Source organism: Ooceraea biroi, chromosome 1, assembly GCF_003672135.1.
Source record: "Ooceraea biroi isolate clonal line C1 chromosome 1, Obir_v5.4, whole genome shotgun sequence".
NCBI lineage: Eukaryota > Metazoa > Arthropoda > Insecta > Hymenoptera > Formicidae > Ooceraea > Ooceraea biroi.
Genome location: NC_039506.1, coordinates 23,323,742 through 23,348,152, shown reverse-complemented (window position 1 = coordinate 23,348,152; position 24,411 = coordinate 23,323,742). Strand labels below are relative to the sequence as shown.

The window sequence follows — 24,411 nt, the reverse complement described above, 5'->3', positions numbered from 1 at the left end:
TTGAAATGTCACCTTTAAGCATATGTATATAAATCGTATGTTTTCAATAACATTGATATATTCAGACATGTTCCAATGCCATCTATTAAAAATCGACACGAACTTTCCGGACGACCCAATACAATACATTCTGCACATGATCATTCATTCTTACACGCACATACCATTCACACTTCTCATTCATAAACTTTAGTCTTCAGTCTTTAGGCTGCAGTCTGTCAACAATTCTATGTACACTAAGGACATATTTACAAATGTAGGAAGTTGTTTAACTAGAAGAGTCCGTGTCTCGTAATCGCGGCAAGCGCTACACAATTTTGATGCCGTTGAGACCGTTGTCGGCGTGCAGCTTCGACAGGGTCTTCTTGACGCGGAGGGCGGTCAAGCGAACCGGCGGATTCGCGTGCCAACACTCCGACATAATTTTGCCTAACGTGTATAGGATCTGCAAGGAAACAAAAGTATTACACGTAAAAAACCATAGGATCGATCGCGTTGTAAGATCGTGAAAATAACGATGAGGAAAAAAATGTCTTCCTTACCGAATCGTTATCCCATCTCGTCGGAATAACTGGGCGTAATCGTTTCACGCACACCACCAGACGCATATCCTCAAAGCCTGGGTCGTTCGACACGACGTCGTGATAAGGTAACGCGTAAGGCTCCACCATCGAATTCTTACCGCCCGTAACGCACCTCCTGCACCCCTCCCAAAATACGAGACCGACGGAATACATGTCTGCCATCTTGAACGCGTCGAAGGAAGATGTATTCAGGGTCTCATCCAGCACCTCTGGTGCCATGTAACGCCGTGTACCCACTCGGGTGTTTGGAGCGATGTCGATCTCTCCGCTCTCGCTGCAAGCAAAGTAGACATCTCACCGATTTGCATCCTTTTGTTTTCGTCGATGTTTGTGTCAGTAAAATTTTCTCTCTCGATAGGTAAATCGTTGCGCTCGCGCTCGCTACGTGCTAGAAAATCGTTTTCACTAATTAATAAAGGAATTAGCTTAATCACAGTTCGGATTTCTTCTCCGGTACTCGTGCAGCATACACGGACTGCTAAGCAGTAAGACAAAATATTTCGTGGTTTTGCTAACAATTAGTCGAGATAGGCCATTCACGGTTTTTAAGTGCTTAGGTACCTGATGTAGCGAACAGCCAATCCGAAATCAGCTATGGCACATTCCCCGTTTCTCTTGACCAAAATATTTCTGCTTTTGATGTCGCGATGAGCTATCGCGGGTTTCCCCTGCGTGCCAAAGATCTCGGTGTGCAGATGCGCGATACCGGACGCGATTGATGAGCAGACAGCCAATAGGCCTTGATGATCCAGCACCACCGTTTGCAAGTAATCGTGCAACGAGCCTCTCTCGTGATAATCCGTGATCAGCAACATCTGAGTCCAGGAGCCGGTCCCTTTGATGTCAGCGGCAATGAAGCCTAATATATTGTCGTGTCTCATCAGCACTGTTTGGTAGATCTCGGTCTCACGGAACCACGATGCCTCTTCTAGCGTGAAGAAGACCTTCACCGCTACCTTTTCGCCACCTCGCCATCTCGCGAGCCAGACTTCACCGTAACGACCTTTTCCCACGCACTGTGACATGGCCAATTGTTTCGCGATAGTCTGCTGCACCAGAAGTGGCAGGCCCGAGCCCGAGCCGCTACTTTGGTCTATAAACTCTTTGAGAGTACCTTGGGACGGTACTAGACACGGCTCGCGCTCTTTCTTCCGGCATCGATGATAGGCAATGCCTATCGTTATTGCTATCATCACCAGTACCGCCGATAGAATCACCGCCAAGACAATAAGCGGTACACCCGATGCAATAGCTATCGGATTGGGTGGCGCGGTGGGACGAGACTTATAAGCTATCTCGGGAAATTGATCCCTATTGCAGAGAGCTGTGTTATTGCAACACGTTATGCTTTTCTCTTGCAGGTGCGGGACCAGGTTTCCCTTGCATTGCATGAAGCCACCCTCGGCGGGCGGCAAACAACCGAATGACCATTCGGGTACGTATTCTCCCAACTCGGGCTCCCATACTTCCTCCACGGCGCTGAAACACTGGCCTCCGGCGCGTAACTCGCAGGTCCCGTTTTGCCTGCCGTCCGGGCAATGTCCATCGCAGTAGCAAACGATGCCCAGCGCTGCAAAAGAAACGATATTATTAGATACGGCCAGTCTGAATGAAATGTCGAAATGGACGGTGTAATACGTAGAAGAAGAAACGCGCAACAGACGTTAATATTAATTTCGCATCTGATCACTGACACACGTCGTCTCTTGGGAGAATCACGTGCGCGTGGATTCCTCCTCCGAGAGATCAAAATTTATTTATAAGCGAGTCGGGTGTGGCAAAGTGGGAGACGCGTCGCTATGGAATTGGGTGAACGATTACGTTGCGCGTGAGGTGCGGTAAATAACTCAATGAGAATTGATAGCGGAGGAGAGAGATTATAGGCGTGGAGGCGAGCGGATTCGAGAGGAGTTGTTTGACAAGTCGCGAGATGTGTCGTGTAGGCGAATTAACCGTCGCATCCCACGGAGGAGCGTGCGTGTACCGGCACGGAGAAAGGAGAGTTAGGTGCGTCCCGAGTCGGAAATCAGAGACCTTTCGTAAGCGTCTTGCGCTGATATAAACCATCGCATCGGGGGACTCTCGCCAGTTATAAATCTCGTGCGCGAATAAAAAGCGCGATCAACATCACGCGCAAATATCTCTCATATTTCGCCACTCGACGAAATATAATCACGTTGACGGATCGATGGAGAAAAATATGAAAAATAAAATAGAATAGACTGATGCAGGATAGATAAAATATTTGAGATAAATAATGAAGATTGTGGACTAAACTATTAGGAAAATTTGAAAAATTGCATCTAACTACGTAATTTGCGCTATTGAGATGCATACAAAGGAGAGACGTAGGACATAAAGAATGTAACTCACAATCATCAGCATTACATGCTGATTGCCATCACCAATAATTTACTCCAGATTTTGAGTAAAGCATTCAAGGTAAATATAATGGAAACGGGATTTTAGCCATCAGATTAGACTCAAATTAGAGCTGCTAACTCTTATTCAGAATAATTTTATTATTGTATTATATCGGATGAGAATTATTGACGTGAGATCGAGTTCCGACTTGAGCTTCGCTTTCTGTGAACAAGATATCTAAATCAATTTCCATTTATTGGATTTCTATTCCGATCAAAACACTGACGCAAACGATCCAAAGTTAGCTGTGATTTATCCCGAACTAAATTTGACAGATTGCGGAACGGCAGGGGAGGTAGGTATCCGCCTCTGCTGCTGTGGCACCGTGATAATCACGGATTTGATGCAAACACGCGGTGTCACGTTTCTAACGAGTATGCAAGCGACGCGACGCGACACGGCTGCAGCGAGACACAAAAGGAGAAAGAGGAAGGAAAGCTGAAACACATAAGAGACACGGAGACACGTGCGCAGAGCACAGAGGCTGCGCTTATCTTCCACCGTGAAATTATTCTCTGGTGCGTCCATTTTACGGTGACCGCTTCTATTTATAACTCGCAAATCTCTGAATGACTAAAATATCAAAGTTAACATTACAAGAGTCATAACGATAAGCGAAACGTCGCTTCACAAATATTAAACGGCACGTAATTGAGTTCTCCATATGAGAAATTGATTTTTAACTCATTTACGAATTTGGGATATTGATTGGGACAATGATTTATAAAGTGCCTCCTCGTTTACAGTTGAATTCGTCAGAGGAATTTACTGAACCGAATTTCACGGTGATCTCTTCCAACGGCGAAACTCGAGCGAGTCGCGGAAGCAAATCGCAATCGCGCTTCTTCGAGGAAGGTGAGTACAAGCAGGTGAGATGAAACGCGAAAGCAACGAACTCTGTGCTGCGACTCAACGCAACTCGCTTATATTCTTGCGTATCTCGAAACGCAAATATAGCTTGGCAAGAGTATTTTTCCACATCAACAACGTGCTGTCGACACGTACGCGATCATCGAATGGATACTATCGCCGTCACGACTAACGACCACGGTGATGCCGGAATGCGTGCGGATCTAGAAAAAAGAAAAAAAAAGAAGGAATATGATTTAAGCAACCGATTGCACTATGCTACCGATCTGTCCGGCTTTATTCGAAGAAGACAGCGATGGATTTAGCAGTTTAGAGCTCCCAAACGGCATTTGATATCGACATAATGATATCCTCGCGCGAGTATCGCGCGTTCTGAGGTGCTCTAATAGTTGGGATTCCCAGTCACTCATTCCCGATCACTCATCAGAGTGCTTATCGGCCCGTAATGAACCATTTAGAGAACTGTCATATGCACGCGAGCGCGGGTCAGACGTGGGAGAGAGGCGTAACGCGCATATCGCGCGGCTTTCGCGACGCAATCGACGCTCGTAATCGCACGAAGGTTTCAATGAATGCGATGCGATGCGAGGCGACGTGCCAGCCAGCCGCGGACCTTATCAGCGTGGCAAAGAGCAGTATCAGCGATATCCCAGTCGTGCACGTCTATGAGTCGCCAAATCGCGACAGCCTCGCGGCCGGCTTCGCTCGCGAGAGACGCGACGCAGCTGCTCCGGGTCTTGCGACTTTTCTTCTTTTTTCTTTTTCGCTGTAATTAACGGCGATCGCGGCGCAACTAATCCGTAATACGACGTTTAGCGGTAAACGACGTTGTTTACAACGCAATAGGCGAGAAATCCACGCACTTATGCACACAAACACGCTTGTAGAACGCGCGATACATCGCCCGAGTTATCAATGAGACTCTGTACGCAAGAGCGTTTCGGTATTGGCGTCATTCACATTGGCAGAGCAACAATTGTGTAAATATTGTACGAAGGAAGTAACTTGTTGCGAGAGGCCGGTCTTCTGATTTGTTCAGGAGGGCGTTGATTCGTGTGACACGTGTGAAAGCTATCCCTCGTTATCGCCTTTCCCTTATCGCATTACCAATATTTGCCAGTCAATAGAAGGTACGTGATTCTGCGGGACGGTCTCGTGTTTCCGTCTCTGCTGACCGCCAAAAAGAACGCCAATAAGATAATCGTTTAACAAGATTAACAAGAGAATTCAATTCTACTATCGATTATTATAAACTTACTATCGATTGTTTGGTCACGTCGTTAGAAATTCGCGGGTTCGCTCTCGCCATCCCTGATCGCGACATAATTTCGAGCCTCTCGAATGAAATTTCGAATCAAACGGTGCACCGCATTTTTGTCCGATGCTGAAGAGTCGAACCGACCGCAGCATCCGACCGCTGCATTAGCTTCATGCACGCGTGTGCACGCGAGGAAACTTAATATCCGCGCGTCGCGCGCGACTCGCCGCTGCAAATAATATCGTCGCGAAGAGCGGCGCGAAATCGCGAATGGAATCGCGCGCGCGTACGCGTAACCGTGATACACCGCGATCGCAATTTTCGTGGAAGAACAATCCAGCCTGTGCGCGTAGTAATCCTACCCCGTAATCATTCAACATGATTCCGCGCGCGGGAGATGTCCCCCTTCTCCCCCCCTCGTGGAGAAGAAGCGTGATTATCTGCGGCACGAATCGCAGCATCCACAACGAGGAGTCGAATGAGAGAGAGAGAGAGAGATTCAAGTGGAACGGAATCTTGGCGTGTCCGATGACGGCTCCAATTTTCGACAGCACGTTTCCCGCGTAATTATTGTTCTCGCAATCAACTCGGATTCGAACGAGAGCGATACCCGCCTCTTTTCACCGACAAACACCGAGGGAAAAATTCGTTAAATCATAAAACAACGGAAGAAAAGACAGCAAGATTCACCAAGTGACTTGCTAAGCAAACTAGTTTGCTAATGATACAGCTAGATCTCTCTCGTTTAGCAAATCTACCGCTGTTTCTTTTTCCGTGTAGCTTTAATTAATGTTTGTGGAAGGACTCGTAAATAGCGCGTGTCAACTCGTCGTATTTTCATTATCACGAGTAAAAATAACGATTATTTTCGACAGTCGCTTCGAGTGGCTTTTGAATCAGTCGAATCCGCTGGCTGTTTTTTTTCTTGCCGACTAAAATTTATTGAAATTATTAATCATCGTGTTCGATGCAAGAGCCGCTTTGTCGGTCGAAGCTAGTTGCCGCGTTCCATCATTTCGACAGATATCCTGCTAAATCCCAAGGCTGCATCTCGCCCGATAACGATACCCGCACGTTTCCGGCATTTGACGGAAAAAATGGCATCTCCGCGAAGGTTACGTTACGAAATAGCGTATTTTTACACCGCATCCCGGATATGTGCCGCGTACGCGCGTTACATCGAGAGGGGCAGGCTTTATTCGCCTTATTCATCTTGCGCGATGTGTACGCGCGATGTCCTTGCGGGCCTCGCGGGAAAAAACGTACTTTGTACGTGCGTACGCGTAAAAGGAGAAAAATGAAAGAGCGCGCGGCGAAGAGAAAGGGAACGCGGATCAAACTCCGTCTGTGTGCGTTCTTCTACGGCGAGCACGAAATTGCGTTTGGCGCGTACTCGCAAGAGAGGCAAAAGAGAAGAAGAGAGAGGGAGGGAGAAGAAGAAGAAGAAGAGAAAGAGAGAGAATATGTCGCGTGTAAAACGACGTCGGCGTTTACAACCCTTTGATGTATTTCGGAATCTAATGCGCATCGCTGAAGCGACATAAGCGATGTCCATTTCCTATGGCGCAGTACAGATACGGTTCCGCATCCTCGGTCCACATTTAGCATTAAGAGCGGCCGTCTAATTACTATAAAGAGTTTCGATTACCAAATACGAAAATCAAATTTAACGTCAATAAATCAAGCAGACAAGAGCACTCTTATTGAGCATTCTTGTTTCTCAGATGACGATGATGATCGAAAGGTACATTCCTTCAATGAATCTAGTAGACAATATTAACGAGAATTCATTATAATACTGCCATGTGGCTGTCGTTAACAACGAGGATAAGAAATCTTTCTTTGATACCGTAATGAACGTCAGAAGGAACAAAACAACGCAAAGTAACAAAAGCCGTGTTAGAAAGCGTAATCGAACACCGTCTTCAATGGTTAGAGTTGCTCCCAAAGCAAGCAATTTGAAATTCATTTAATTATTGCCGTCTACCAGTGATGCTCAGTGTAGCAAACGTCGGTCAAGTGCAATCAGTACGCAGATTGAGAGAAGGTATTAGAGAGACTACCGTCGGTCGGGATGTCGTAACTGCTGCATTTCAAAGGGTTAAAGTCTGGTGTCATATCGAATCGCGCGCAACGATCAGTCGATCCAGCATCGCGCGCAAAACGCCCGCGGCTGAATCCCGTGATCGAGACACGTCGGAGAAGACGAGAAAAAGAGAGCTGAGCCACGAAGCTGGAAAAAGGAAGGAAAGGAGGAAAAGTGGAAAAAGGTCGCAATGGTGGTGCGAGAACAGAGAACTCTCGTCGAGGAGCGACGCGAATTCTCGGCACTGCTGGTATTTCAGTCTCCAACCTCGGAGCGGTTAACCTCATCTCTGTCTCTTTCTCTCTCTCTTATTCTCGCTCCGACAGACGTAAAAAGGAACGGCCGCGTGCCATCTCGGACGGCGCAGGAATTCCTTTCACGAAAACGCATCGATCGTGAGACGGGAAAACGTTCGGCGTAACGCGAAAAAAAACGCGGGGGTGGAGGAGCAAGGAGGGGAGAAATAGGAGGTAGCAAAGAAATATCGTAACGAGGGACGTGGGATGGGGTTGAGAAGGAACACCGCGCGATACGTCGACTGCGACGATCGGGTGACTAGCAGAGGAGTCCCGTGCCGTCGGCTGTGCACGCGCCAAAGGATCCTTGTTCACGATCTTGGTAAAAAATGGGGAACACGATCTTTTCCTGGAAAGAAGGTCGATTCTTCGTGACGAGCGAACGCTCGATCAGGAAAACAATCGTGCGCGCGTTACAGCAAGAGAACGAACGAACGCGGATCTGTGCGGGACGCAAATGCGAGGGGGCGGAAAGAGACGGTGGAGAATGGCGAGGATCGTCGTCGCCGTCGGCCACACATCCGCGCGACAGAAGGCGGACAGCGCGGAGGAACGCGCGCGACCTAACCCGCATCCGATCGATTCCCTCTCGCGCGCGCGACCGGGACGCGCGCGGTTCTCCGCGCTCCGCCGTCGGCAGCATCACGCGCGCGATACACACGCATGCACGTATGTATGCACGCAGCACGCACGCACGCGACGCGTGCATCGCCACGCTGGATGACGGATCGCGAGGCTCGCGCGGACACAGCAGCCGAGTACTCACCACCGACATATCTCGCGATGAACACTGCCAGGCCGAACCACAGGCCATATTTACATCCGCGCCGATCTGTGGCGGAGAGCGCAGCCATTTTCTACACTCGGGAGCACATACTTCACTGTGACGTAGGGTGCTCCGCGTCGCGCCGCAAGGCGCAGGCCGCTCGTGCCTCGGCCGTTTTCGCCGACGTTCCGTGGGGGGATCGTGGCTCGTGCGTTCTCGGCTCGCACGAGCGAGAACGCCGATCGGTGGACGCCAGGAGTGAGCGAGATGATCATACCGGGAAGAGAGATTCCAGGTCCGTGCTGAGGAACTCTTTCGCCTGGTTATCGTTTCTTTATCCGATCTCGTGAAGCACGGAGTAAAACGACGGAGTCTATGATATCAGGATGAAATCTGATTAGCTCGTTTGTGGAGGATAGCTCGCAATGATACCTTTCGCAAAGTAAACCTTTTCAAATATAAACATTTTAATCATGTTACTCTTGATAAGAGTACTCTTTGCCATTGGTGAATAGCAGTGTTTTGCATATTCTTTTATATTCCTTAAAATTTCTCCAACTATAAATATACATTAGTTTTGCACCATCCGCAAATAAAACTTATCGCAGTCCAGGGTGCAGACCGCGTTGCATCATTGTATCGAAAGCAGTAATAACAGATCACATCTCGTAAAAAGATGTACGAAAAATGTTAACTTTTTTTGCTTTATCCAAGATCTAGGTAAGAAACCTAACAAAAGAAATCCGGAACACGGAAACGATAGACGAAACATGTCAAATGGTAGCACTGATGTATTTGACTTTGTGTCTTCGAAGAATTGCCTGCGCTTAGTTTTCCAGCGTCTAAAGAATACCTTCCTAAGAGATTAGCGTGCTGTTAAGACGCCTTTCGAGCACACTGTAGATCTCTGTGCCATTTACACGTAAAGCGAAAGAGAGAGAGAGAGAAAAGGAGAAAGAGAGAAAACATGAACGAGTTTGCGCGTTTAGTTCGACGAATACGGACCTGACGTCGTCACGTCAGCGTCGGAGTGCGCGACGGCGCCCTACGGGCGCCATCGTGCCGCGAACGGCGACGGCCGCCGGCGGCCAGTGCGGAGACTGGAGACTGGGGAGATCTTGACTGCTGTCTCTCTCTCTCTTGCTCTTTCTTTTTCCCTTTCATTTGAGCCCGCGTTCACGCGGTACGTAAGTACTTGGAGCCCAACGTTCTCCGGAGAGCGCGTTGGAGAGGGTCGGCGCAGTTGCGGCTGCGGCTTGCTTGGAAAGGCGCGAATGTCTATGCGCGGCGCGTCGCCGTGGAATCTAGAACCCGGCTAGAATCCGGAATCTTTTTCTTACAATCCCGGGATACACGCAGTTAGCGGGAACGCGTCTCTCTCTCTCTCTCCCTTCTTCTCCCTTCCCCTCTCGTACTAGCTGCGAACGATAGCTCGCGTTACTTCGGGCATCTCCAGTAGCGAGTACCTCGATCGTATGCACTGACGCGCGCTAAATCCAACTTCAAATTCATTGCAAAATTACGCCCGACTTTCGTGAAAATTCAGAGTTTCACGGTGTAGATATCAAGCGATGTTTTGATACAAATATTGTCAGGAAATGCAGCAACATGAGCAAATGCTATTTACGATGCTTCTTGATGCAATGATACAACTTGCGAAATAAAAATGATACCGACGCGAAAAAAAATTAAGAATTACGCGTTATACCACGCACTTTGAACCATTAGATTGTGCAAATGTTGTTTTTTATGCTGGTACCATTGCCGCTTCTCTGACAGAGAGATATTCAAATTATGCAACATTTGAAGGGAGGGCTGAAGAATTTAAAATATATGAGCTGCACTTTTTGTACCTAATAATTTTTTTCTCCAGATAATGCAAGGAAAAGCTGAAGAATTTTGGCAGCGTTCGAAGGACACGACGGTCCACAATTAAGCGCTGCAGGGGTGCGCATCACGCTGCGCTTTTAAATAGGGACGCAATCTACGTCTCGGATGCATAGCGCAGTTCGGCCGAGCTCCGTTCGCGTCCGGCTCGGGTCCGGCTCGGCGTGGTGCGCAACGACGTGTGAGTATATTGCTATCGATATCAGATTACCGGTTAATTGCCGCCGGCGTGGCGTGCCCGGTCTCGAAGATCGTTGCGCTCGAATAGTGATATTTCACGCTTCAGGAGGGCGACTCGCGCTACCGCTCTCCGAACCACCTAACCCCTAAATCTGTATGGCACGATTTTAATGAATTGCTGCGCGTAATGCCACGCGACGGTGGAATTCAAAACCGGAGCATGAAAATCTGGTTTCCACCAGCATAATTTACATCAAGATTCGTTATAGAATATCTATAAATAATGTATTATTAATCATTTTAACATTTTTCCTTTTCCTGCATCTGATTTGTAATAAAATCGCGTGTACATGCGCGACAAACGCATACAGCTCTGGCCGTAAATAAAAAAAAACGTGAGATGTACAATCTCGAGAGATTTTACGATAGATATCAAGTCCGTTTTCAATATGCGTTTCGTAACTCGCTCGCGTTTAAAAGCGAGAAAAATTCTTAGCACTGCACCACCACTCGGTGATGGTGGTGGTGGATATTGAGGTCCAACAAAGGGGCACTGTTCGCGGGAGAACAAAGCCCGCGGTAATTCTTTCACGCTGCGGCAGCTGCCGGACGGACGCCGATCGGGCCCGTCATCGTGGCGTGGAGCGCGAAACGACGGTTCGCATCGAGATTAGGTCGCGGCGCCGCTACAGCAGCAGCAACGGCAACGGCAATAGCAGCGGCAGCGTTAGCCTGCGTAACCTGTTGCGTGTGTATCGCTCGAGCGTGAAGTCGCGCGATCCAGATTGAAGCGCGCGACCCTCGTCTCGAGTCTCGCGCGCTTAAAGGCGTCAGTCATTATATTTTTAGAGATGATCTTCGACACTTTTATGGAAAGGCGTCCACAAGCCTGCGTGCGAGTCTGCGGCGAACAATGCGTGTTTACATGGAGATTTTTTTCCGGAGAAATCATCATCGTTGATGATTCTGCTCAAGCGTTTACCGATTCGAAGTAAAAATATAAAATGCGTTTCCCGGGACTCTGATTTGAACGATCAGATTCTTCACTTGTAGGGAATTAAATATTTTCGAATAAATAAATAATTATCGTCAGAATCGATGGTACTTGAAACGTTAAATATCGCGATATTTAACATTCCGCGATCGTCCTTATGTTTTTTTACGATCGTGAAATTGATAAGCGCGCAGTAATGTCGCTTGCGGTCGGCGTTGTCGCGTGAGAACTCGTGAACGGGATAACAAGCAGTCTCGACGATTGACAGTAAATCGGCTAAAGATCACCATTAACCGTACAAAGTATATAGCGCGGTTGTGCGAAAACTATTAACGCGCGTGCTCGTCTATTTTCTCCAAAGTAAACGGCGGCTCTTTACTCGCAACGTCGGCGTTCGCGTTCGCTCGATCGTCGGCGCGACGCAGAAATTATTCTAGCCCAGCGTGTACTTGTAATGATTTGCAGATGCTGGCAAAAGACGTAATAAAAGTTCGCGCGCGCGCGAAGCGTGAAAGCGCGCCCGTAAAAGCGACGTTAGCTTCAATGGCAACGTCTTATACGCAATTTCTCGCAATTAGCCTACTTGAACGCGAGCCTCGCCTATCGTTCCACGAGCGATCGGCCGGAAATCGATTCGATCCGATGACCACATCATAGCGCATGAAATATAATTATTCGGGAGAAAAATTGCTAACTCGGCCGCGCCATTCATCGCGGAGAAATCGCGGCGTCCGTTTAAAAGGAACGACGAGGCACCGCCTCCGGACAATCGATGATTACGGCTTTGATTAACGCTTAATTATGAATTATTAAAGATCGCCAGGCCGGCCGATTAGGGGTCGTTGAATATGCATCGTCCATTCTACGAGGCGTATTAATGGCCGCGGTTGACTAACGAATTGACTGCTAATTGTCGAGGATAATTATCGCGGGATCTGCCTCGTTGATCGACCCTGCGTTTCTAACGAACTTGGGACGTAACGACGTAGATATTGGACGACGTGCGATATTGGATCGAAGCGAGGATCTCTCGTGCTACGAACGACCTGACGATCGACGAGGTCCAAGGGAGAATGTCGCGTTATTTTTGGGAGTCATCGAAAAATTGTCGCGTCAGCTTGCGGATCTCGGAAATAAATTAGATCGCGAGCGCCGAGTCGTCCCGAATTTCGTTGACAAAAACAACCGTAAGCGGATTTCGTTTAGCCGTGTGGCCGCGCCCCATCCCTTATTCATGAACGCCTCGAGATGTTCATGTTGGCCCCCGAGACTTTTAAGGATCGTGTTAACGAAAAACGAGGAGTATCACGCCGCCATCCGGAGCTTCAAACCGGATTTCGGGATTAGAATCAGATACCACCTCCGGGAAGCCGCGTTCCTTTTATGCGGGCGAGGGCGACGGAGATCTCGCCTTCGCGTACCATCACCATCGTCCGATCGGCTTCGGGGAACAGCGACAATGAACAACAAAGGGAAACGAGGGAGACCATCCTTGTCCTGCGACCACGAAATCACGAATTGGATTCGCTTCGCTCGGAAATACATTACGGTTCGTCCGGCACACAAGCGACGGACGAACCGCCAAAAAGAAAAATAACGCGGGTGTTGTGCACGGACGTGACGCGGCGAAACGCAATTACCACGATCGGCCTCCACATCAACTTTTATCGCTGTTACTTCACGCCACGAGGCGAGGACGAGACGCGCCATAATGTTATTTTTGTCAGTGTTCTTTGACATGGATATACGTGTACAGCAAAACGCATTATCATTAAGAAAATACGAGTCATCATTTCTAGATTACTCTTTAAAAATTTAGATTTTTTGGTGGGCTTAAGAATTAAAGAATTTTTTGTAGATGAAATCCTTAGATGAGTAAAAGATTAAATTTACTATTAATTTTGAATTTAAACTCATCTATCAAGAAAAAACTGGAAGCTGAAAAGATTTGCCTTTCACTTTAACAAAAACTTGTCAAAACGAATCAATGATTAAAATTTAGTTCATCAAATTTAGAAACAATTCGTTGACTGAACAACTATTACTGTGTTGTAAGAATTATGCAAAAATGATATTATTCTAAAGAAACTATGCATTATGCATGATATTGTTGTTGTATTTCCTGTGGAATTTCATAAATTATTTTGAATCACGTGAGTGAACAATAGATTGAAGAGGTCTTCGAAGGGATCCTAGTGATAAATAGGATTCTTCCGCGAACGAACGGAGCCCTCACGCCTCGGCGCATCGCGCGACAATGCCCGAACAAAGTAAGCGGGCGAAGCGAGTGGGGCCTGAAAATCTCGATCTGTATGTTCGGCGCCAGGCTACGAAGGCCGTGCGAGGTGGAAATATATTTCATTCGTCGAGAGAAGCGAAAAGACCCCAGTGCTCCGACGGACGGAGCTACAAAAGAGCCAAGTCCTCGTCTGGCCACTAACGTGCCGTGGCATCCGTGTCTCGTTTCAGGCCCTTGGGTCGGCCAGCCTCTTTTTGAATACCTCTCTCTTTCTCTCTCTTGCCCTTTCAATCTCTCTATACAACACGTTGTATATAGAGATCGTAAACTGCAGTCCCGTATGCATTACGATGCGCCCTGAGACTCTTTCTAAAAATCTCGACTAGATTCGTGTTTACTGCATATTCAGTCGCTTGGTCGTGTACTACAGTCTGTACTAGACTTTTTGTTCAGATCATTTTTATTTTCCCTAATTTTTATTTCCCAAATAATTATTTTCAAACGTAACATCATTATAAAATATTCCATAATATCATCAATTGATGCGTCTAAATATCGTGCATGGTGCATTTTATAATACGTCCAGCGCTGTGCTTTTCGTTTGATGATAATGATTTGCATTAAGGCAGTCTTACAAATATTAACGACCACGTGCGACAGAAAGTCATCGAAGAACGGTTCTGCATAAATATTAGGTGCATTTATAGTTCTAGCAGGATTTGCTGTAAATGTGCAATGCATTTGTAGATTCATTGCACAACATTCATAAATCTGGTAAACTGAAAACAGTAATTTTATTATACATACACGTGGCAAATTGAATGAAAATAATATAAACAAGAAATCAAAATAATATTTCCTTTGCAAGACTGGCATACGGCGTTCCGAAGTTGATTCAAGCCGCAGAGCAGTCGAACCTTCATCGTACGAAGCGAGAGACTAACGTATTTGTTCGGGAGTGTATATCGTCTTTTAAATGATGGACCGCACTTGACGGAGAAGGGTCAAGATTAGTCGGTGGAAGGTTTACATTGAATAATCGATCTTAATTGCGTCTACTTGGCAAGAGACACACTCGAAGCTATGCTGGGATAAGTTCTCATGCTCCGGCTGGTATCGCTACCGGACATGAAAATCGAAGTAAAAATCTAGCAAAACGATCGAAACGCATGATATTGCGTCTTGTGCTTACTATTATTAACTGTCAAGTAATCTTAGCACTTAATCGCACGATGCAATGAAAAAATCGAAATAACCGGCAGACCAGGTATATCGCTTGTTGGTTTCTCCCAAGGATCTCATAGACGTCTCTCTCTCTTTCTCTCCCCCTCTACCTTTCGTTCTCTCTTTCTCGCTCTCTCTCTCTCTCGATCCTGAATCTTAATCGACCGTCGTTAAGCTTCATCGTTGCCGTTTGGCGCCGAGATAATTAATTGTCCTGCTTACATGCACCGCTTCGAGTGGCCGACGAAGATGCTGCGGTTACGGTGGTTTATCACGAAAAAAAATGAAAAGATATGGAGGGAAGAAGGAAAAAGAAAACGCGAGGGAGACATAGAGAGAGAGAAAGAGAAAGAGAGAAACTCCAGGAGACGAGCGTTTAAATAAATTCGCTCGACAGCGTACGCTGTAAGAGATGACTACCTGCTACGATAACAGTTCCTCCAACTCGCAGGAACTGAACGGGACTCGTGCCCACGCAGGAGCAGGATAAGGATATCTTTAGAGGTGGTTTTTATCGCTAAGAGTCAGGTGTGAATTGGGGCCACTGGCGGTTCGATCAAACGCACCGCCGGGCTAAGCCGCGTCTGAAAACAGCGAAGTATTATAATTAATTAATCTGTTTTAATCAGAAATATTACTTGTTTAAAGTCTATATTCCCGAATGGTTGAATTCAAAAAGAGATTCACGGTAAAGGCTGACGTAGAGAACAGGAAAAGTAAAATTTTCTAATAAAATATCTTCTAATAGAAGACATTTGAATTTTTTCATGAAAATGTTGCTCAGCCTCGTCAATTTTGTCTTCACTACTGTAGCAAGAACTCGGTAGATCACAATCCTGAAGTGTATCGTATTCCAAAAAGTTATCAATTACTCAACTAACTCATGAAAAGAGAAGTAGAATTATTTTAATGAATCAAAATTAAATAAAAATCTCATGTGTAATAAGAAACATGTACATATAATAAGATGTACGCATGAGAACGACAAAAAATTGAATTCATAATAGTTAGTGTTTTCCCAAGCAACTTTATTGTGGTAAACTCGGTTTAAATTAAATGAAATCGTCTATATTTTACCTTTAGAGAAGAAGTACTTGATGAGATAAACTTTTTCTTCCGTCGTTAAATTGCACATTATACTGCATGCGCTGCGACCTGAATAACTGATACAATAAAACTGCTTCTCAAGCATCCATCAACAAAACAGCTCACACCTTCCATCGTGGAGAGAGACAAGAGAGGTGCATTTAGTTTCAGCAACTTCCCGTAGGACATCCTTCAATTGATATTATAATATTTAATACCATAATAAATATTTACTTCGAAGCAATTTTATAAACTAATTATTATATAAAGAAGAAATGATTTATTCAGCATTAAAGTTTAGTTTTTAAATTAATACGAAAATTCAATATTGTATCTAAAGATTTACTTCGAAAGAAATTTATTATAATTATGACACAAATAGCGGAATGATATTTGTGTCATTCATTCATAATAAGCATTCACAGGATTAAACGATTTCTTATGAAATTTTTCGGCAAAACTTTCAAATCATTACGAAATCCTCGTACTCAAGCATGACCAGCCATTACGACGTGAGTCGCGACGAGACCTCTTCAATTCGCGTGAGAGCCGCGATTTGCATTCGATTTTAATCGGGCGTGATGTAATCGGCCGCTTAAGCTAATGAACGAGGACTTGCCGCATTTGGTGCTCCGTTGAATGCGCGAATTCGACGTAATGGCTATATTTAATTCGCCGGCTGTGCGAGCTTTGAAAAGTAAACCGTTAGTTAATAATCACCGTTTTGTTCTGATGATGAAAAAATATTTCTAATGAGATTGACAATCGCAATAAGGCGAGATGACACGGTGCGTTCTGCGTACACTCTCGTAATGAGATTTTAATGAGCATACAATGGTATATACATAGTTACATTCACATATACAACATAAGTATGTACAATATAATTCGTTATCGCTGTATTACTGTAATTGTCCTCGCACGTTGCATCATTACTGCTCGACACATAAGACGAAAAAATATTCCTTGCATGCATGCGAGTCGCGATAACGTGATTATGTGAAATTTCCGATGAACAATTTTCACACTTTAAAAGATCGCACGGTAATCGCGAATGGAAGAATCGCACCGCCAAGAAGTCCTATTCACACATCGTTACGATTCATAGGGAGCGACAATGTAAGAATATGCAGTAATACCAAAATTTTTTCCCCTTCAAATTTCTTTTCTGAAAATAATTTATCAGACCGATTGTTAATGTCACGTTTCGGTCTGATCCTACTATTTTTTTAATGATAATCGTAATAAATTATTAAATATCGTATGCACGCGATATAGACGGAGGGACTTGTTGGCGTGTCACGATACAATTATAAAAGAATTTTCCTGTTAAAAAATATAATTGCTGCCATTTTTATATATGTATAGATATAAATGTCCGACACATGCCTGTACGAAGAGTGTCAATTAACGTCAATTACAGAAAATCACGCAGAAAATAAATAGGATCTGTTTATGCGTGTACATATATAACTTATGATTTTTATATATATATTACTCTTTTTATAAATATATTGCATACGCGCCCTTTGCACTAATGTCTCCGTTCAATGATTGGACAATCCAACTGAACGTTTAAAATCTAGCTAAGAGCTATATCACAATACGTGGCAATAAAAATGATGGAGCTAGTATTTAATTCTCATTTGTCTCGAGTATACCTGAATTCAAGTACGCGCATTCGATCTATTATCATGATCGAGTGTCATTGAACTGTCCAGACTTGCTTACGATAATTTGTATATTTGTGAGTCGCATGACTCACATGCGAGTTGTCGTAAAGGTACTTAATCATAGATACGAGACGTCCCTATCGTGATGCAGCGAAAAATATTGAAAAATATCTTGTTGGATTGGCGGATGAACTATCTTACCTATTTATACTTGACGAAGCTTTGCCTATGAAACAGCATGTTTGTCGAAGCTGCGACATTTTCGATCTGTATCCAAAACGCGCTGGCACCGATCGTACATACGGCTTGCGAGTTTAACGTGTAATTAAACGCCAAGCGGACTCGAAGTCGCAAAGCACCTCGGACATTAGCAGTACATTTTGTATACAGACCTGTATACATTTAGAATTGTATTACGCTACGCTTATATACAATTCGATCCGCGTTTTAGAGACTATCGAAGTCGATAATTGGCATCTTGTAACTTTCTGTAGGATCTCTTTTTTCCTGCTGTACGTGCTTCGTGTCTCGCAGACAACTGAACGAATCAAACAGTCGCGTTATGATGAAAGAGAGACGGGGAAATGCTCATCGATTATCCTTAAACAGAGCGTAGCGATGGACGCAACTTTGTTGCGCACATTTATCTGATTTGTTTATCTAGATTGTTTGATATCTCGCTGTGATAGCACGATACGATCTAATATACTCGTTAGACGATCCGAAAGATTTTAACACGATAGCAGTCGCATATAAAGACAAGCAAAAAATAGTCGATGCAACTTGGAATAGATTTGTGTACGATTATCTAGGTCGTAAACTACGCAATTCTCTAGAATCAACTACATATTGCTTCCTCAGCGAATGACGTTCCACAGTTTACGAAATACTAAATATTAGAAAGATTTTATAGAATAAGTTTGAAAATCACCCTCTCCTCCCAAGCGACGATCTAAGCGATCGATGTAAGCGTATCGGCAAAAGACGTTTCTTAGGCTTCTTATTAGTGTCTGAGGAGTTTAACGAGACATTTTTAATGCAAATCCTTTGAATTGACTAAAAGCCTCAACCGATCGTACTTCTAAACACATGTAGAAATATTTTAGTAATAAATAGAATAATTTACGAGGTGCCGAGTAAAACTAATGAAGAATATTTTGCAGAATCGGTCTAGCGATTCTCTTGAAACATGACTGTCGTCCTGTCCTATATATCGCATGATAAAAAGATCTATAAAGTTATAACAACAGACATATAGAAACGTAATGCAGCGATGTGCTAGGTTACCTTAACAGAAAGGCTGTGTCTTAATTGTGTTACCACGTTATAATAATCTTGAACACTTTCTATTGTTGAATCTTTGCCGCGCGTCTCGCTCGCGCAAGTCCCTCCAAGTAATAAGGCTATTGCTGTTGCTGCTGTAGCTGTTGCAACAGTGGACACACTTCGACTAAGGGCGTTCCAAGAATTTCTTGGCATACTTGGTTCATGTCTGGCTCCATCATCAGCGAAGAGATCTGATCCTCCGTTAGCATCTCCACGCTAGAATGCCAAGTTATTAATAGAGTACTTACCGAGATAAACTTCTCCAACGGAGCGCACTCGGAGGGTGTTACTTACCTAGCTAAACTTTCACTGTCCGACGTCTCCTCGTCGGCGTTGAGATAGCTCATCGTTTTCTCCAGCGGACTGGGAACCTTCTTTCCCTTAGCCTCCGACTTTTCCGCCTTCTCAGACTTGTCCTTGTCTCTCTCCGCTGTTTTTGGTTCGTTGGAACGTCGTTCCGTCAGACTGGATATGTTTAGCATCATCATCCCGTGATTGAGTAGTTCCTTAACCCGCTCCCCGGTACCGCCGCTCCACAGCATGTCAAGGGATTGTCTTCTGCTTGAATTCGCTGTAACAATGAGCTCGTATAAACACAATCCAGAATATACTCTACAAGGTTGTTTAATTAGATATGTGCTCATTCACTTACTGGAACTACCGCCACTAGCCTCGCCTCCGGCTGAACTCCTGGTTATCCAGTTGGCTAAACTGCTGTCGAGCTTGCCCCGATTTTTCACCGACGGGCTTCTCGTAACTTCAGCCTTCTTCTCCTCGCTTAAAGTAACTTCGTTTACTTTCGACATTGTCGGCAAAGACTTTTGAGTAACTAATCGCTTTCGCGCGGTTTGTTCCTTCGGTGGCTCGGTGACTGCGGCAGTCGGCTGAGCCGGCTCAGGACTCAGATCCATCGGTAGCGGCTTGTAAGGAATTTGATCTTCCTCATCGGAAAACACATCATTATTGTAATAAACCTCATCTGGCGAATTGTTTAGACTAATTTCCGTCCACTCCTCCCCGTTGTGAGTTGTCGCGGCGTTGTTTTTCCTGTCATTTACCGGCGACTGGATCTTGACTCTCTTCTCCACGGGAGAGATAATACCCGACAGATTCGCCAGCCCCGGCGTAGAAGAGCTTGTGTTTTGGTTCACAGGTACGATATGTTTTGAGTCGGTCGCCGCGATGCTTCGTGGACGGTCTCGCTTTATATATTTGCGTGGTTCAGTGGATGAGAGGTTCAGGTTATTTAGGCCTAGATATTCCGATGATAGATCTCTCTCGATCTGAAAGAGAATTAGTACAAAAGTTTTGATTTTCCAAAAGGCTCATAAAGAAGCAAATGATCGGTGAATCTTCAATCGTGAAATATTTTGGCGAATACGAACGTGATTACTTACTCTTGTAGGCATAAGACACGGCACGCTTGGACTCATCTTGTCAGGAAGTCGCAAATACTCGTCACTGGTGTAATCCGTGCTGTCTGGCGATCCAGTTACACTAGAATCTGTCGGAGTCGCCGTGTTGGTTGGCGCGGCCGAATGATCCGGCGCGTTTTGCATATGTTTGTCGTATTCGTCCGTGCCGTCGTATCTTCTTGTCTGTCGCCAAATATTTATGCGATTAAAATATTATGCACGACCTGACTTATAATTAGATCATTATATTAAATATACCCTGTGAATCTCGTCGCTGATTTTCTCTAAATTTCGTAACGCTTCTGCATACGAAGCTTTCGCTTCGCCAACTGATCTCTCCAACACGCTGACTTTCATCTTCTGCTCCTCCAACATTTGATTAAAATGCGCTTTCATCTCGTAGTAAGGCCTGAATTAATTAAACGATATTCTATTAAGTTTGAACCATATACAGAAAGACTGTATGTATTTATAGATAGTATGTCTGGCATTTGTTGCGACTAACTTGCTTTTTTTATTTATAATATATAATATAAAAAATATATCAGTAAGTATTTGTCTATTTGATATTTTACAGACTTATATATAAGTTTTATTTAATATTATAATAATCATGATTAATTTTTTTATACAGGTCCCTAGTAACGCCACCTGTTGATGGATGACATCATTGTGTAGTCCTATGTTTTACCAGCAATTTACCATTGAATTTTCATAGCGTTACATTTCTATTTCTTTATGAATTTTGCCGAACTGTACGTCTGCGAGACTTACTGGAATTATTGTTTATAAGATTTTAATTTATATGGCTAGACAGAAAATTTGTGTACGCTTCGTACATACCGTGCCTGCTTTCAGACAAACAAATAAAACTGACCGAGTGAAGCACTGTGACATGATCAAAGCGTTTGATTTCAATACAGACTTTTTCAATAGCATAATTAACCAGCGATGAAATATAGTAATTTCAGTATCAGCGTCAAAGTTCTGAATTTAAAAAATCCAAGATTGTCGAAATGCTCAGTTTTCTTCGATTTTGCTGAGATTATCGACAAAAAAATTCTTTTCGAGGATCAGATAATCAGTGATTAATATTATTTGAGCACATTAACAAGTATTTGGCAAAGATTCGTCTGATTCAGCCACAATACCGAGAAGACACTTGGTCGCTGCTGCACGATAACACTCTAACGATAGGATTGAAGCTTGTACAAGAATTTTGTTGAAATGATCGAAGAAGATCTTATAGTTTTATCATACAACTGTACTCAGCAACCTATGACTTCTTCCTCTTACCTAAATTCAAAATGAGACAACAAATGCAGTCATCGTTATGACTTGGTGCCTGACATTCAAATTCAACCAATTTTACATATTATCCCAAAATCTGACTATGAGAAATGCTTCAAAAATTTATATAATCACCATTTCTAGCGATGTTGATTCAGAAGGAGAATCTATTTTGAACAATCATAAGAAATAAATTGTTTACATTGCTTTTTCTTCCAAGATCAATCGCAAAAGACACCAGACACATCATGTATATTCAGTAGTATATTTTTCTTACAGCATTACATATAATAATTTTAATAATTCATTACATATTATAGCATTCTGATTAAGGGGAAAGCAACTTGACCAAAGAACAAATTTCGTGTGCAGTGAAATGTACTCATCGTGGAAAGCTCAATCAAAAAGGTACCAGCAGATCGTACGTTCGAGATGTATGCTCTCATAAATACGTAATCCATGCACAATCAGGGTGATGGTTTGAAAAATAAACGAATGAACCAACTGATTCGATAAAAACACGCAAAATAAAAATATATTAAAAAATAAAAATAAAAAAGAATATCTATCCTACTTACAACATGAGCAAGTTGTGCCTGTAGGCGATACTGTTTATCAGAAGCAAGCTGCGACGTGCACCCATACTGCCAACATGAACATATAACCAAACACATAAATACCATTCATGAGGAAAGAGTCGTAGAAAAATAACGTAACACGGTAATCGTTGAAAAATAATTCGATGATCACCCGAGGGGTAGAGAATGTCGATAGTAAAGGGAAAAAAATCATATAATTAAATTAAGGGAAAAAATAATAACGGGTAATATGTAATAAACAGTTAATTGTGTTTCGATACATAGATTCGGTTGTATACAAGGTTCTAGCTCTTTGAAAAGTGATTTGTATTAAATAACTATACGTGATAAAAACTTCATGCATTAACAAAACCATCGGAAAAATAGAAAGGGTATCTTAAACTCTGCTAACGATCGCAGGCTTCCACGTACCTGGATTTAGCGATAGTGCGCTTCAATTCACGTTGCAGTCTTTGCACCTCGTGTTCTGCCTTGTGATACATTGTGGTCGTGTGCCTGTGTTCCGCCTCGGAGAGAGCTCGCTCGTGCTCCGATTCGTTGACTCGGGATGTAGCGTGATTCAACATTTCCTGCAGCACATCTCCTTACGTAATACTCGCACGTAATGCTTTTGTCGCGATTCAGTAATTAATATTACCTGCCAAGCATGATCGAAGCATCTCCCTTCGGTCCTTAAGCCCTCCTCTGCTAGGTAAACCATCTCTTTAGCCGCCGCGTGCTGACTGTTGGCTCTCTCAAATCTAAGCGCAGCTTTCTGCGTTTCTTGTAATGCCTGTAAATCGTTTCAAAGTTCAATCTTCGTACTCCTGTGTTGAAAATTCTCTTGTTTTTGTTATGGATGATTCTCTGACCTCTTTTGCTTTAAATCTGGCATCGTAATATGGCCTGGACTTTTCGATGCAAGCTCCAAGCTTTTTGGCCAAAGTGTCAATCTTGAGTGTAGATTCACACAGTAATTCTCTAAAGGTTGCTCTTGCTTCCTGAAAAAAACGATGAAACATGCGACGCAGAAATATTAATTCAATGGAACCAGATACATAGCTTGATATAAGGTTATTCTGGACGTAAATCACGTAGTCCTAAGTTATAAATGATTTCTTTAGTTGAAGCTGTCATAGACTGCTCTCAAGATTGTCTTCTCAAGTCGTTATCCATTTGCATGCATCTTACGTGGCAATCATTTCAATAAAATCTAATGGCAGCTGCTTTTAGAACTTGTGATTCCCTTCCTCGAATGTTGTACTCACATATCACAATATGAAATCTAGTGCATGCAAAGCCGAGTTTTAATAAAAAAAATAGAGGTACTCACATCTAAATCGACTTCTAATTTGTTAATATCATCTGTAGCTGTGTTCAATCTCTCGAGTTCAATCTGAAACAATTGAAACAATGCATCGATAAACAAATGAGCTCTACAGTACTCTTTAAAGTGACTTAATTAGTGGCATCACAGAAATAATACATATTATTTAATTAAACAAATTGTGTACTTATTTATAAATGTGTGAATCATGTAAAATCTTTATTCAACATACTCAACATTTTTACTCTGAATTAAAAAAAATCACAGACAACGAGATTAAGGGACATAAGAGGGATGAAAGAAGCATTGCACATTGTTCTCATTTCTCGCGTCGAGGCGACCAAGTTACCGGGCAACGAGGGTAATTCAGCACGCGCTGTGACAATGGGTACTCCACTGGGCGGGGAAGGAGAAAGCGAGAATCGGGGACGTTTTGCATGACTCGTGGGTGCAGGGAGGAGGGAGAGAAATAAGGGACGTTCTCAGAAGGGATGGGCCTGTCGTTGCACTCGCGGGGAACTCGTGGGAAAATCCGTCGTCTCGCATACGTTTCGCGCGAGTTCTCGCCGCGACCTTCTTCCACGAAGTGTCAATACTGCCGAGGCTCCGGGGCCCGTCCCGGGCGACGACGCGCATGCAGCAGGCGGTTCTCACCTGCACTCGCGGGTCCACTGCATCGTCGACGCGATCGGAATCATCGGCACTCTCTGTCCGCACACACCCGCTCATAATTAAGTCCAGAGGTGGGATTTTATTTACAGCACTTCATACCACCTGTGTGTATCGTCTGCTACATATCAGGTGGCCATGTTGGATGTCAAATCGTACGAGCACGGCGCCGGCCAGGGACGTCGCGCGACGCGCTGCGCGGACGCGCTCCCGCAGGCAAGTTTTTCGCGAGTCTTCTC

General features: G+C 44.1%; 2 protein-coding genes and 1 long non-coding RNA gene across 7 annotated transcripts; 1 reads left to right on the top strand and 2 right to left on the bottom strand.

The window, feature by feature from the left end:
- Positions 1–202: 202 nt before the first annotated feature.
- LOC105283439 (bone morphogenetic protein receptor type-1B) lies at positions 203–8,440 on the bottom strand. The gene is made up of 4 exons (XM_011346196.3): positions 8,285–8,440; positions 1,146–2,154; positions 543–858; positions 203–445 (listed from the first exon to the last, which is right to left on the bottom strand). The coding sequence occupies exons 1-4, from the start codon at positions 8,370–8,372 to the stop codon at positions 308–310; spliced, it is 1,551 nt and encodes a 516-aa protein (XP_011344498.1). The 5' UTR covers positions 8,373–8,440; the 3' UTR covers positions 203–307.
- LOC105283437 lies at positions 2,164–21,206 on the top strand. Of its 4 annotated transcripts, none has more exons than XR_003407472.1 (4): positions 2,164–3,026; positions 3,284–3,877; positions 10,158–10,352; positions 20,943–21,206. It is a non-coding gene; the product is annotated as an uncharacterized LOC105283437 (long non-coding RNA). The 4 variants fall into 4 exon arrangements; XR_003407471.1 differs by having other exon boundaries at positions 2,164–3,526; positions 3,755–3,877; XR_894690.3 differs by having other exon boundaries at positions 2,164–3,863.
- On the bottom strand, positions 16,688–24,361 carry LOC105283436. Of its 2 annotated transcripts, XM_011346194.3 has the most exons (11): positions 24,158–24,361; positions 23,510–23,572; positions 23,049–23,177; positions 22,835–22,969; positions 22,609–22,766; positions 22,177–22,242; positions 20,567–20,717; positions 20,291–20,491; positions 19,546–20,176; positions 19,188–19,464; positions 16,688–19,109 (listed from the first exon to the last, which is right to left on the bottom strand). In XM_011346194.3, exons 1-11 carry the CDS (start codon positions 24,230–24,232, stop codon positions 18,971–18,973), a joined length of 2,025 nt encoding a protein of 674 aa, XP_011344496.1. In that variant the 5' UTR covers positions 24,233–24,361; the 3' UTR covers positions 16,688–18,970. The 2 variants fall into 2 exon arrangements, with proteins under 2 accessions (XP_011344496.1, XP_011344497.1); XM_011346195.3 differs by lacking the exon at positions 22,177–22,242 and having other exon boundaries at positions 24,158–24,357.
- Positions 24,362–24,411: the final 50 nt, after the last annotated feature.

Bases quoted from the DNA above. Each gene is read 5' to 3' on its own strand.
- LOC105283439 (XM_011346196.3), bottom strand. From the start codon at position 8,372: ATGGCTGCGCTCTCCGCCACAGATCGGCGCGGATGTAAATATGGCCTG. The intron at 2,155-8,284 runs GTGAGTACTCGG...TTTCTTTTGCAG, and splicing joins CATCGCGAGATATGTCGGTG to CGCTGGGCATCGTTTGCTAC. The intron at 859-1,145 runs GTACCTAAGCAC...CTTTGCTTGCAG, and splicing joins TTGGCTGTTCGCTACATCAG to CGAGAGCGGAGAGATCGACA.
- LOC105283436 (XM_011346194.3), bottom strand. From the start codon at position 24,232: ATGAGCGGGTGTGTGCGGACAGAGAGTGCCGATGATTCCGATCGCGTC. The intron at 23,178-23,509 runs GTGAGTACCTCT...CGTTTTTTTCAG, and splicing joins AATTAGAAGTCGATTTAGAT to GAAGCAAGAGCAACCTTTAG. The intron at 22,243-22,608 runs GTACGTGGAAGC...TCATGTTGGCAG, and splicing joins CGCACTATCGCTAAATCCAG to TATGGGTGCACGTCGCAGCT.